The following is a 14,793-nucleotide window of genomic DNA, read 5'->3' on the forward strand; positions in this document are numbered from 1 at the left end:
TCTAAGGCAAATGATTCACGGAAATCGCCAGTATTATATTAACATAATTTCCGAGCCCTATTTTAGGGTCCCATTATATGGGAATAATAATCATTTCGAAAGCATAACAGATGGAATGATTGAAGATTTGGATCCCGAAGTTATTTGCAGCTTTGAAAGACATACAGAAAGACGGAAAGACATAACTTAATTGATTCTGTACCAATTTCTATTCTACCTTGAATCCATTCACACATTATTCTATTTGTTTATGTCTACCATTATCTAATGCTTTTAATTAATAAATTTTCTTTATCATAACCAATTTAAAATCCTTGATAAAAGTCCTTCTAATTCTTAACATTTCTTCATTTTCTTTTATATTTTGTGAAAATCCTTTCAATGATTTTGATATTATTTTCTCAAAACATACTCAAAGTGTGTTTTGTTGTTTTTTGTTAAAGCTTAAAATCTCAATAATAATTTATGCTATAGGATTTCTAAACAAATAACATATAAACAAATAATAACATACACTAAAGCCTATATTTACATGGCGAAACAAAATACATAGCAAATAAATGCAAATAATAGCACTAATTTCTTATTGATTCCACAATAGTTTATAAAACATTGTTACACTTTAAAAGGCGAAAAACCAAAAGTTTCGAATGCTTCAAATAGGTTTAATTACAAATAAATCTAAGACCTTAGTGTATAATAATAAAACTAATAATATTATTAGTTTACCTCCTTGTGTGAGTGCAAAAGTTATTATATCCTTAAAGATAAAAAGAAAGTATAGTGGGGCGAAACTGATCATATAATACCCTACACCTGTTACAAAAATAAAATATGATGTATAAAATATGATGTATATATGATAATGCACCGATGTTAACCATTTTCAATAGGCTTTGTGTCCGGAATCATAGACGATCATGTGCCAAATTTCATTGAATTATCTTCAAAATTGCGACCTGTATTTTGATTACAAGGTTTACAAGCCCTATTCGTCGGGTCCAGTTGTATGGGGGCTATGTGAGGTAATGGACCGATATTAATCATTTTCAATAGGCTTTGTCCCTGTGACAACAGAATTTCGACCTGTAGTTTGATTACAAGGTTTACATGGACGGAAGGACATAGCTAAATTGACTAAGAAAATGATTCTAAGCCGATTGGTATACTTTAACGTGGGTAAAGAACCAATATTATTGTGCGTTACAAACATCAGACCAAACGCAATATACCCTCCCCACTAAAGTGGTGTAAGGTATAAAAATATCATTATTATGACACTCCAAATCATTAACAAATGTGTATGTGTACAAATGTACATACATAAATACTTAAATTTGTATGTTATATGCTTAAGCTTATGAAAGTAGTAGAATTTTTTTGTCTAAAACATAAAATGAAGCAATTATCTAGTATTATAAACGTATGCACAAAAAAAAAGGAAAAACAACATTGAGTCTTTAAACCTTTTGCTTACTTTCTATAATAAGCTTTTTTCAATAAAATATTTCCTTCTTACTACTACAATGGAAAATAATAATAATAAACTTTAAGTACAAGAAGTATTAAAACATATATGTTTATACATACATATGTATATTATTAAAGTAAACCCAACAGTCCTGAAAGATCAAACCAGTTATCTTTCACTCATTATGTGTCCAAATAACTATCTCCTTTTGCCTAAAAAAATAACTCTTTTTAAAGTAAAATCTCTACACAGAGGGAAAAAGAAATATACACGCCTGGTAACAAATTAATACCAAACTGTTTATAATTTTTCAATACCATCCGTTGTCAAAGTATATACATGACAAACAATACGTTGCCAATAGTGAGCTTACCACGTTTGTTAACATTTAGACAACGGATGTGTATGAAATTAAGATATCGACAACGAATTGTTGCAAAGTTGACAACGTTGCATTGTCAACATTACATAGTGTTGTCGTACGTATGTTATTGAGCAATTATAAACTCTTTGGTGTCAATTTGGTACCAGGCGTGTATATTTCCTTTTCCCTCTGTGTATACTTCACATTATTTAAAAAAACACTCAAATGGTTAGTGACTTCATGCTAGACTACCTGTGGTATGTTAAGTAATCAATAGACTTTTTAACGCTGTACAAAGAACATATCACACTTCCATGAGCCACAAATACATATATAACATAAAATTATGCTAATAAAAAGTCTTCATTTAATATTACAAAGACAAACAAAACTGACAACTGACTCCATACTTGACTACTTGTGATGTGTTGAGTAAACAATTGGCTTCTCTTTGCTATACAATGGACACATAGGTTTACAATAAACCTTAAATGTGTGATTTTAAGTCTCGAGAGTAATTGCCAAAAATATAACAAATTTAATTTAACCATTTTAGCAAATAAGACAAATGGGTTATTAAAAGGGCTATTTCTGTAACACTTAAAACTACTGGGTTTTTTTGTTGAACATGTGTGTGTATTTCTACTATATTCGAGATGCTTGAAAACAAAAGAAAATAAGAAATAATCTCATACATTCATGAGTAAGTAGCATAGACATACTTACAAATAAATGTACATAAACCTATTTGTAATGATCATGTATTATAACAACTACATCTGAGAAATACATTCTGATAGACAGTGAAAGTAATTTAAAAGAGTTTAATCAATCACTTTGTTATCTATCGACTAGTTTATTGACTACTCAATGAACTAGTCAATTATTAAGTCTCTTCACTAGTCTATTTATATCCTGATTATTTTGTTGAATAGTGTAAAGACTAGTCCATATATTAATAATTCTCTACACTATACTAACGACTGGCCTATTGACTAGTCTAAGGACTAGGGTTTGGTCTATTATATTAGCTAATCTTTTGATTATATTCTTCTCTATCCTCTTGACTATTATGAGGACTAGTTTATGAACAAGTCTATTGATTATTATCTTTACTATCCTATTGACTATGGTATTGATTAGTCTAACGACTAGGCTGTAGACTAGTCTATAGACTGGTACATAGGATTAGTCTCTTAACTAGTCTATTTATATCCTGACTATTTTGTTGATTAGTGTAAAGACTAGTCCAAATATTGATTAATCTCTACATTATAGCAATGACTGGTCTATTGACTAGTCTAAGGACTAGTTTTTGGACTAATATATTTACTAACTTTTGATTATAGCCTTCTCTATCCTCTAGACTATTATAAGGACTAGTTTAAGTACAAGTCTAATGATAATTATATTTACTACCCTGTTGTCTATGGTATTGATTAGTCTAATGACTAGGCTGTAGACTAGTCCATAGACTGATACATAGAACTAGTTTATAGACTAGTCTATATACTATTAGCTTGACTATTAAATAATTCACTGACTAAAAGTTATATTGACTAGAATATTGACTGGCCTATTGACTAATATGTGTCAAAGGCCATTTCTTTAAAAAAAATTTCAAATTTAAAAATTTTATTTATGTTTAATTTCCTTTTAAATATTACTTACTTTCTAGCTGATGTTTAATTAATAACAGATTTTTTTTTACATCAACAAATGACCGTGATTAATCTTAAGCAGCCTTAGTCCGAACATAAAATTATAATAAATAATTTTCTCCTTATCTAATTGAAACTAATGGTTGTTCAAGATTTCTTTGAACTTTAACACAAATATAAACATTTGTTATGTTTTAAAACAAAAATAAAATTGCTTTTTTGCCACTTTCAATTACTATAAAAAAAAAAATGATATGGAGAGAGATTGATTTAAATTTTTAAGTTTTCAGTTAAAATTTTAGCTTGAAAACCTTTATAAATTAAAATTGCTTCCCACAAAAGTCTCCTTGTAGAATCTAAACTAACACGTATTAATTGCTGGAATAGTAATAAGAAATTTAGAAATTTCATATCCTTTAATACTACTTCTACTACTACTTAATTGTACATCACTTTTAATTGTGTATGTGTTTAATTATGTATATGTATGTATCTATAAGTGTATGTATGTAAGTTTCCACATGTATGGTTGTATTTTATACAACATGCACTTGTGTTCTACATCTACTTAGCAGAAGTTTACTTATCATGATTGAAACACAAATACATACAAGTACTTTTACATATGTACATACATAGTACGTATGTATGTACCTACATATATACTTATGTATGTTTATGCTCCAGCGCTTGTAAGGACTTTATGTATGAGTGTGTGTATGTGTGTGTTTAAATCCCTGTGTTAGTTAGTGTTAATACTACTAATAATACCTTTTACACAAGTACATACTTATTTTTGCCATCATTTATTGTCTGACTGTGAAATGCATTTAACAAAAATATATTTCTTAAGCTTACATTGTTGTAAGTAAAATTTGAACTTTTACTAATGTACAACAAGTGCTAACAAACGGTGGGGTATAATATAGGGAAATTAATTTACCGGACAGGGTGATAATGACGTTACGCCCGTTTTCTATAGACTAGTTTATAGACCAATCTATGAACTAATCTATCGATTACTTTACTAACCAATGTAGTTTAGTCTATTGACTAATCAACTGACTAGTCAGTAGTTAAGTCCATAGACTAATCAGTAGATTTGTCCGAAGAATAATCAGTAGATTAGTCAAAAGATGAGTCCATAGACTAGTCAATAGATTATTGACTAGACAATTGCCAAATCTAGTGGTTAGTCTTTTGACTAGTCTACTGACTAGTATCTTGTCTATGAACTATAATATATTGCCTAATCTACAGATTAGTCTTTGGACTAGTCTATGGACTTATATATTGCCTAATACGTGGACTATTGAATAATCTATGGACTAATGTATTGACTAGTCTATTGGTTAGTTGATTCACCAGATTACTGACTAGTTAGAGTACTGACTACTATGTCATGCTTTAAGATTGCTGATAGACTAGCCAGATTAGTCTTTGGACTAGTCTATGGACTTATCTATTGACTAATCTGTGGATTAATCTATTGACTAATCTATGGGCTAATCTATTGACTAGTCTATTGGTTAGTTGATTCACCAGATTAGTGACTAGTTAGAGTACTAACTACTCTATGTCATACCTTAAGATTGCTGAAAGACTAGCCAGTAGTCTAGTCAACAGAATAGTCCATACACTAGCCAATTTTTGACTATTGACTAATCTTGGACTAGTCTATTAACAAGTCAGTAGACTAGTCAATGGATTAGTCCGTAGACTAGTTAGGTGATTAGTCTTTTGACAAGTTAAAAGATTAGTATATTGACTAGTCAGAATACTATTGACTAGTCTATTGAAAAGTCGACTGGCCAGTCTTTTGACTAAACTACTGACTAGTATCTTGTCCACTGACTAGTCTATTGACTTGTCTACTGATTACTGATAGTCTTAGTCATGCATTAGTCAGTTTTCAATTGGCTTATCCATGGACTAGTCGACAGTCTATTGACTAAGCAATAATCTAGTCTATCGGCTGTCTATGATCTATTGACAAGTCTTTGCACAACTGGCTAGACTATTGACTCATATATCTGGGGGTAAAGCCAAAGTATCGGGAGTACCGAACATTTGATATGTGGTCTAAATATTGCTTTAGTATCAGAGAGAAATTATTTTTTACTAAGATCTTTTAACAAGTTTTAGAATTACTTTCAACTTTTTACAACATAACAATTTTTGTTATTTTTATATTTATCGCCCCCCCAAATTTCCATTGAGGTCCAATTAGCAAACTTTACATCGGCAAACGACACGTGTAATTTAAAAGACCTCGGGTAAAAGCTTAAATTTGTATTTTGTTAATGATTAAAAATAACTTTGAAATCAAATTATTAAAATTTTCAACACACAAAAACAAAGTGTAAACATTAAGTTAATAATAAAGAATGTAAATTTAAATAAAAATTCTGAAACACAGGGACAGCACATGCGAAATTCAGTTAACAAAAAAATTATTCATGTGTGTGTTTTAAATTGAATGAATGTGTATGAGTACGAAATGAATATGTATTTATGATTATTTAGATAAAATTATACCCAGCAGTAAGGAGTGTCCTCTTAATAGGCTCAAATTTCAAACAAACAACCTGATTTGTTTCACTACAATGGGCGTTATATTATAAATTAAGAAATTTCTGAAAAATATTGTTTTAAAAAGAGTACTTTGACTCCTTATAAAACTGCTGGGATGTTTATGTCTAAAATGTACGAAAGTGTGTGTATGTGTAAAAATTAGTAAATCTCCTGTGTGTATTTAAGAGTAAATAAACAACAAATTATATAAATAAATGTTTTACAAAAGTATCCTTACATACCAACATACATACATATGTATGTATGTATTTAAATATATTTAAAAGTATCTACCTGTAACATAATTTTGAGTTTGGTACAATAATTTGTGCAAAATAACAGATTTAAACGAAAACTTTGTTCAAAAAGTAGACATTTTAACAAATTTATTTATGAACAGGAGCAGAAGATTTAAGTATTGTTGTTCTGTTGTTCTGAAATTCAAAAGTAAATATTTAACTTTACTTGAATAAATATAATTTAAATTTAAGAAATTTTTATTTAACAAAGAAATATTTTTGTGACACTCTCTAGGGACTACTAAACACATACATACACATGTATGTATGTACATAAGTAGTATATACAAAAATAAAAATGACCTTTATCTGTATGCACATACATTAGTTATTTTGTACGTAAATTAATTAATTTTATTAATTAAGGAATTACTTATTTCTTGTTTGTGTTTTCCTTTTTCATCAAACAAACGCTATAATGAATAATTTATTATAAAATCTACTTTATCTTTTTGGTTGGTTTTCTTGTGATTGCACACTGGTACTGGTCAATATACATTTATCCATCTAATATGTTTGTAATTCTAATTTAGTAGAGCATTTGAAATCGATAATAAACCTTAGATTTGTTTTTTATTTATAAAGATGTTTTTTTTTGGCCTAGAGGAAAAGATATTTGTCTATTTAGATCTATTAATAAAATATTATTATTTTCAAATGCTGTAGGGTAATAGTTAAATAGAAATACAAAAATTGAATTAAACATAAAATTTTCTATTTAATATATTTTGCAGCAAAAAATAAACCATTACTTTTCATCAAATTGTGAAGTTTTTAGTTCCGTTGTAGTTCAGTTCTAGTTCAGTTCTAGTTCAGTTCTAGTTCAGTTCTAGTTCAGTTCTAGTTCAGTTCTAGTTCAGTTCTAGTTCAGTTCTAGTTCAGTTCTAGTTCAGTTCTAGTTCAGTTCTAGTTCAGTTCTAGTTCAGTTCTAGTTCAGTTCTAGTTCAGTTCTAGTTCAGTTCTAGTTCAGTTCTAGTTCAGTTCTAGTTCAGTTCTAGTTCAGTTCTAGTTCAGTTCTAGTTCAGTTCTAGTTCAGTTCTAGCTCAGTTCTAGTTCAGTTCTAGTTCAGTTCTAGTTCAGTTCTAGTTCAGTTCTAGTTCAGTTCTAGTTCAGTTCTAGTTCAGTTCTAGTCAGTTCTAGTTCAGTTCTAGTTCAGTTCTAGTTCAGTTCTAGTTCAGTTCTAGTTCAGTTCTAGTTCAGTTCTAGTTCAGTTCTAGTTCAGTTCTAGTTCAGTTCTAGTTCAGTTCTAGTTCAGTTCTAGTTCAGTTCTAGTTCAGTTCTAGTTCAGTTCTAGTTCAGTTCTAGTTCAGTTCTAGTTCAGTTCTAGTTCAGTTCTAGTTCAGTTCTAGTTCAGTTCTAGTTCAGTTCTAGTTCAGTTCTAGTTCAGTTCTAGTTCAGTTCTAGTTCAGTTCTAGTTCAGTTCTAGTTCAGTTCTAGTTCAGTTCTAGTTCAGTTCTAGTTCAGTTCTAGTTCAGTTCTAGTTCAGTTCTAGTTCAGTTCTAGTTCAGTTCTAGTTCAGTTCTAGTTCAGTTCTAGTTCAGTTCTAGTTCAGTTCTAGTTCAGTTCTAGTTCAGTTCTAGTTCAGTTCTAGTTCAGTTCTAGTTCAGTTCTAGTTCAGTTCTAGTTCAGTTCTAGTTCAGTTCTAGTTCAGTTCTAGTTCAGTTCTAGTTCAGTTCTAGTTCAGTTCTAGTTCAGTTCTAGTTCAGTTCTAGTTCAGTTCTAGTTCAGTTCTAGTTCAGTTCTAGTTCAGTTCTAGTTCAGTTCTAGTTCAGTTCTAGTTCTAGTTCAGTTCTAGTTCAGTTCTAGTTCAGTTCTAGTTCTCTAGTTCAGTTCTAGTTCAGTTCTAGTTCAGTTCTAGTTCAGTTCTAGTTCAGTTCTAGTTCAGTTCTAGTTCAGTTCTAGTTCAGTTCTAGTTCAGTTCTAGTTCAGTTCTAGTTCAGTTCTAGTTCAGTTCTAGTTCAGTTCTAGTTCAGCTCTAGTTCAGTTCTAGTTCAGTTTCAGGTCAGTTTTGCTTCATTTCTTTTTAAACTCTAGTTTAAGTATCTTAAATATTTTAAAAGTAAATTCCGCAATTTTTAATCACATTCCCTACATATGAGATATTCTACAATTCCATTTCAATGCCTCTTAAATTCTGCCGTAAAACTTTACTATTTTATTTTCACTGCTAACAGTCCACACTTCAATAAACAATACTTAACAAAAAAAAATTCTTTATTATATTTTTTTCGCCTAAAATAAATAACACTGCTTTTTCTCATTAAGAAAACAACAGGAGTTTCAATAAATTTGTTTTCATTGTTTTCAGTTCCTCCTGCTTATAGTATAGCTATGTAGTGTTTAGTGTATCTTAGAAGGAAAGTTCCTCAAGGAAGACAAAATTCAACAAGGTGTGAAAGTAAAAAAAAAAAGTTTTTTTCTTTTTGTTCTGGTTAAAATAAGTGTGAAGAATTGTGTGTCTATTATTTTCTAAAGATATATACATAGAAACGTCCTTGTTTCACAAAAGATATTTAGTCTTATTAAATAAGACTGGTGTAAGTAGTGTCAACAGCAAGGAAACTGAAACGGAAAGACAGACGGAAAGGCTTTAACAAAAACGCAAGTAAAAGAAGGGAGAACTACATTTTAAAAGAAATAGCAAAAATTTAAAGGAATGAATGATAAAAATAGTAAATAGGAAGACTTTAAAATATATTAATTAATAGAAAATATTCTTGGGGTGTTAAAAATTATGAGATACAATTATTTTATTGCATTATTTAGATAAAATGTATATTAATAATTTATTTTGTTTTTTACATTTACAGCTTCGATGTAGAAAATGGCCAAAGTGCTCGATCACCGCTTGAAGGCGGCTCTCCCAGCGCCGGTTTGGTTTTACAGAATCTACCCCAACGTCGTGAATCGTTTTTATATCGTTCCGATTCTGATTTTGAAATGTCACCTAAGTCAATGTCCCGCAATTCAAGCATTGCTAGTGAAAGGTAAGTTTTTTTTAAACTTTTTATATTCTAAATTTTATTTTAATTTTAAATAAATATTTAAAACAATTTAATGCCGAACATGCTTTAAAACGCATTTGCAATTTATTTTTATTTTCCTTATATTATTTCATTACAATTTCACTTTTATCATTTCTTTATTACTTTTCCTTTTTGCTATCCAAGAAAAATTTTAAAAAAATATATATTTCAATCAATATTTTCTGTTTTTAAAGTTTCACATTTCATTCATTAATGTGACATAAAAGCATCAAGATTTTTTTCTTTTTTTTTTTTGCAAAAAAGTATATGTTTCTCATTGCTGCATTGTCTATTTGCTCTTACACAATTTCGTTCAAATATCGATACGCTTCACTTCAACTCACTTTCTTCTATGCACTTTACTTTCAAACACCCTTTTAACTATCAAACTTTTTCAATGTGTTTTTAAAAAACTGAAGCACTTTCTGGCTTTATTTTTATATTATAAGAAATATTAAAGAATACGAAAAAATCTTATTAAAATTATGATATTTTAAAGAAAAGAAATTTGTTTAATGTTGGTCCTTCGAACCTTAAAGAAATATTATTATAATAAATATCAGATTATTTACTCAAAGTAGACATTTAGATCTGTATGTTAGAAAGCTTCAATGAATGTAAATTTAAACCTTGGTCCTTCCATCTAAGATTAGACTTAATATGGTCCTTCGCGTCATGAATTGTATGAAAAAATCCAATTAAATTGTAATATATTTTCAAATAAATTTCTCTATTGCTTAAATTATATTTCAATACTTTTTAGTCTGTCAATTAAATATAGTTAAAACTTGTTTTCTCAGAACATTTGTTTAATAAAAAAAGATATTTTTTTTTAAATTTGACAAATATCTAAAAAAAAATGATAATAAAAATATATTTGAAATACACAACAGCAACGAAAAAAATATATAAATAAATACTTGTATATTTTACTACAGCTCATTAAAAATATTTGAATTTATATGACCGCAAGTATTTATTTTTATATTTAGTGTTTTTTATTTGCGTTTTGTTTTGAAAATAAACCAAAAAATACTAAAAACAAATATTTTAAACTATAAAAATTTGTTAAATGTTAGTCTAATGTTTGTGGGTTTGTTACCCACTTGTCGTAAATGCATTAAACTAAAAATTTATACGCTACAAATTGCTTTTGTCTAAGGCCATCAAACACCAGCAACCCCAACTCATACCGTATAAATTTATTAGCTGAAAAAAAACAACAAATTTAAATAAATTTCACAGTTGTAAAATACAGTGGACGTCCAATAGTACGTATACTCTTTATTACGAATATCCAATAATACGAATGGCAAAATTGTTGCATTGTCTACTCTATAGTACGAATAAAGTCACAATTTTTCTGTTCGATAGTACGAATAACGCATTTTTTATGGGAACTTTGGTTTTATTTACGTATGAATGAAGTTTTTATTATGTTTTTATTTTATTATTTCGGTATCATTCACCTTAAGCTCAGTAATTTTGAAGTTTTTTGTATTTATTACAAGTGTTTTGTATTTTTAAAAATCCTATACACACAATTTACTGCATGTATATTTACAAATCAACAATTATTTAGTGTTATTAATTTATTTTATTGGAATTTTGATGACCCAAGAGAAGAAATTAAATTGGATGATAACGCCAATGAGGAAAGTATTTTATTAGTTCCCGACAATAACTCTGCTGAGAACAATATTAAAGCCTCAAAAGTGCTGTTATTGAAAAAGCCGTAAGAATCATTTTACAATGTAATAAACCATCAAAAAAGATGGGGGGTATATTGATTTTGTCATTCCGTTTGTAACACATCGAAATATTGCTCATAGACCCATAAAAGTATATATATTCCGAGTCCTTATTAAATTCTAAGACGATCTAGCCATGTCCGTCCGTCTGTCCGTCCGTCCGTCTGTCCGTCTGTCTGTTGAAATCACGATAGGGACCACACGAGAGGAGCTAGGCAGTTGAAATTTTGCATAAATATTCTCTATTGTTAAGGTTTGTTTGGTATTGAAAATGGGCAATATCGGTCCACTTTTTCGGATAGCCCCCATACAAGTGGACCTCCAAAAAACAGCTTCAACGGGCATAACTGCTTCAGAAGTACAAGTATAGCGATGAAATTCGACATAAATAAGTTCCATATGAGCCAAAATCTTTCTACCAAATTTTTTCAGGATCGGCCCATAAATGACCCTACCCCCCATATAAGGTCCCCTTCTGAAAATGACTTTAACACTCATTACTGGCCACAAAATGCAAGTATAGCGATGAAATTCGACATAAATAAGTTTCATGTGAGCCAAAATCTTTTTACCAAATTTTTTGAGGATCGGTCCATAATTGACCCTACCCCTCATATAAGGTCCCCTTTAGAAAATTACTTTAACACTCATTACTGGTCCAAAAATGCGAGTATAGCGATGAAATTCGGTATAAATAAGTTTCTTACGAACCGAAATCGCTCTACGAATTTTTTTTTAAGATCGGCAAATAAATGACCCTACCCCCCATATAAGGTCCCCTTCTGAAAATGACTTTAACGCTCATTATTGGCTAAAAAATACGAATATAGCAATAAAATTTTACACAATTAAGTTCCTCGCGAGCCAAAATCTTTTTAATAACTTTAATATGGATAGGTCCATAATTGGCCCTTCTCCCCCTATTGGGTCCACTTCAGGAAATAGCTTTAACGCTCATTACTGTCTTAAAAATAAGAGTAAAGCGATGAAATGCTACACACGTAAGTTTCTTACGAGCCAAAATCTCGGTACCAATTTTTTTTTTGGATCGGCCCATAAATGACCCTTCCCCCATATAAGGCCCCCTCTGCAAATAACTATACTGCTCATTACTGGCTTAAAAATATTAATGTAGTGACGAAAATTGACGCACATAAGTTTAATACGTGCCAAAATCTCTCCACTAAATTTAGGGAGGATCGGTCCATAATTTACCCTACCGCCCATACAAGGTTCCCTTTAGAAAATTTCTTAAACGATCATTACTGGCTTAAAAATATGAGTTATAAATACGGTTATGAAATTCGCTCCGAATTTCATGCGGAATGTGTCGGTAATTCACCCTACCCCCCCCCCATATAAGCCACTTTATAAAATTACATGAACGCTAATTGCCGGTATAAAAATGCGAGAACAGCGAATGTAAACAAGTTTTATATGAACCAAAATCAGTCTACAAAAAGTTATGAGGATAGGTCAACAATTGACCATACACCACATATGAGATCCTCTTTAGAAAATTTGATGAAGAAAACTCTGATATTTACAAGTACAGTACAAAATATTAAAAATTAATATTTTGTTAGTTCAAAAGAGCTCGGTCCATAATTGTCTTAAGCTATATTCCAAACAACACCCTGATGTTTATATGGGAGCATTCCTTTTACGGCATACGGTTTGATGGTGGGTATATGAGATTCGGCACAGCCGAATATAACACTCTTACTTGTTTAATAAGTAAAATTATATTTATATACATATGTATGTATGAACTGTTAATTTTGAAAGTAGTGTGACTCCACATTCCAAACAATGGGTTTAAGGATAACTATTCTAATTTTTAAGAGAAAATTATAAATTAGAGAATTGTGGTATATTCCATTCAAGTTTCTAATAAAAGTTTTATGTAATCTGAACATTTTAATACATTTTAGAACACATATGTAAATTGCAAATTGTCTTTGGCACACATCTTTTTAAAAACATTAAAATTTAAAAACTTCTACATATATCTCATTTCAACCATTGGACTCGCGATACTTTCAAAATTAACAATTCATATACGTAAATATGTCCCTTTTATGCCTGTTTATGTAGAAGAAATTTATTTAAAACTAGCTATACCCAGTGTGCTTCGCTACCCTCATCGTAATGGAATAAAATAAATATCATTATTGTAAATGTATATATATCTGCAATATCAAAAATTCCCCTTTTAGAGAACTCTTTAAGTTTGATTTTATGATTCTAGTCTCAATATTACAGAAAATTAAAAAAAAAAAAAAAAAAAAAAACAGTTGAAGAACTAAAAAGTACCAGACAGTGCCTTTTTATATATTTTCATTAAATCAGGATGACGCATGTTTATCCTTTTGAAGAACGAAAAAGTACCAAAAAGTGCCCTTTTATAGGTTCTCACTTAATCCAGGCTCTAAACGCTTAATTTCATGTTTCTAGGTTCAATATTATAGAAAATTCAAAATGTACCTTTTAAAGAACGAAAAAGTACCAAAAAGTCCCCTTTTATAGGTCCTCACTTAATCCGGGCTCTACATGCTTAATTTCACGTTTCTAGGTTCAATATTATACAAAAATCCAAAAAGTACCTTTTGAAGAACGAAAAAGTTCCAAAAAGTGTCCTTTTATATGTTCTCACTTAATCCAGGCTCTACATACTTAATTTCATGTTTCTAGGTTCAATATTATAAAAAATTCAAAAAGTACCTTTTGATGAACGAAAAGTCCCCTTTTATAGATTCTCATTTACTCCGGGCTCTACATGCTTAATTTCATGTTTCTAGGTTAAATTTTATAGAAAACTCAAAAAGTACCAGTCGAAGGACGAAAAAGTACCAAAAAGTCCCCTTTTATAGATTCTCATTTACTCCGGGCTCTACATGCTTAATTTCACGTTTCTAGGTTCCATATTATACAAAAATCCAAAAAGTACCTTTTGAAGAACGTACGAAAAAGTATGAAAAGGTCCCTTTTTATAGGTTCTCACTTAATCCAGGCTCTACATAGTTATTTTCATGTTTCTAGGTTCAATATTATAGGAAATTCAAAAAGTACCAGTCGAAGGACGAAAAAGTACCAAAAAGTCCCCTTTTATAGATTCTCATTTACTCCGGGCTCTACATGCTTAATTTCATGTTTCTAGGTTCAATATTATAGAAAACTCAAAAAGTACCAGTCGAAAGACGAAAAAGTACCAAAAAGTCCCTTTTTATAGATTCTCATTTACTAAGGGCTCTACATGCTTAATTTCATGTTTCTAGGTTAAATTTTATAGAAAACTCAAAAAGTACCAGTCGAAGGACGAAAAAGTACCAAAAAGTCCCCTATTATAGATTCTCATTTACTCTGGGCTCTACATGCTTAATTTCATGTTTCTAGGTTAAATTTTATAGAAAACTCAAAAAGTACCAGTCGAAGGACGAAAAAGTACCAAAAAGTCCCCTATTATAGATTCTCATTTACTCTGGGCTCTACGTGCTTAAATTAATGTTTCCAGGTTAAATTTTATAGAAAACTCAAAAAGTACCAGTCGAAGGACGAAAAAGTACCAAAAAGTCCCCTATTATAGATTATCATTTACTCTGGGCTCTACATGCTTAATTTCATGTTTCTAGGTTAAATTTTATAGA

The 14,793-nt window shown here is 29.9% G+C and overlaps 1 protein-coding gene across 6 annotated transcripts in view; it reads left to right on the forward strand.

The window, feature by feature from the left end:
* Nucleotides 1–14,793, forward strand: part of LOC119604821 (cAMP-specific 3',5'-cyclic phosphodiesterase-like) — a 165,855-nt gene that overhangs the window by 103,981 nt on the left and 47,081 nt on the right. For all 6 annotated transcript variants that reach the window (XM_037957686.1, XM_037957685.1, XM_037957682.1 and 3 more), the window contains exon 2: nt 9,180–9,356. In XM_037957686.1, coding sequence (XP_037813614.1) covers nt 9,180–9,356 — 177 coding nt within the window. The remainder of the gene's footprint in view (nt 1–9,179; nt 9,357–14,793) is intronic.

Source organism: Lucilia sericata, unplaced genomic scaffold, assembly GCF_015586225.1.
Source record: "Lucilia sericata isolate MDLA Ls3-8-SP2 unplaced genomic scaffold, ASM1558622v1 Contig000435F_arrow, whole genome shotgun sequence".
Classification (NCBI taxonomy): domain Eukaryota; kingdom Metazoa; phylum Arthropoda; class Insecta; order Diptera; family Calliphoridae; genus Lucilia; species Lucilia sericata.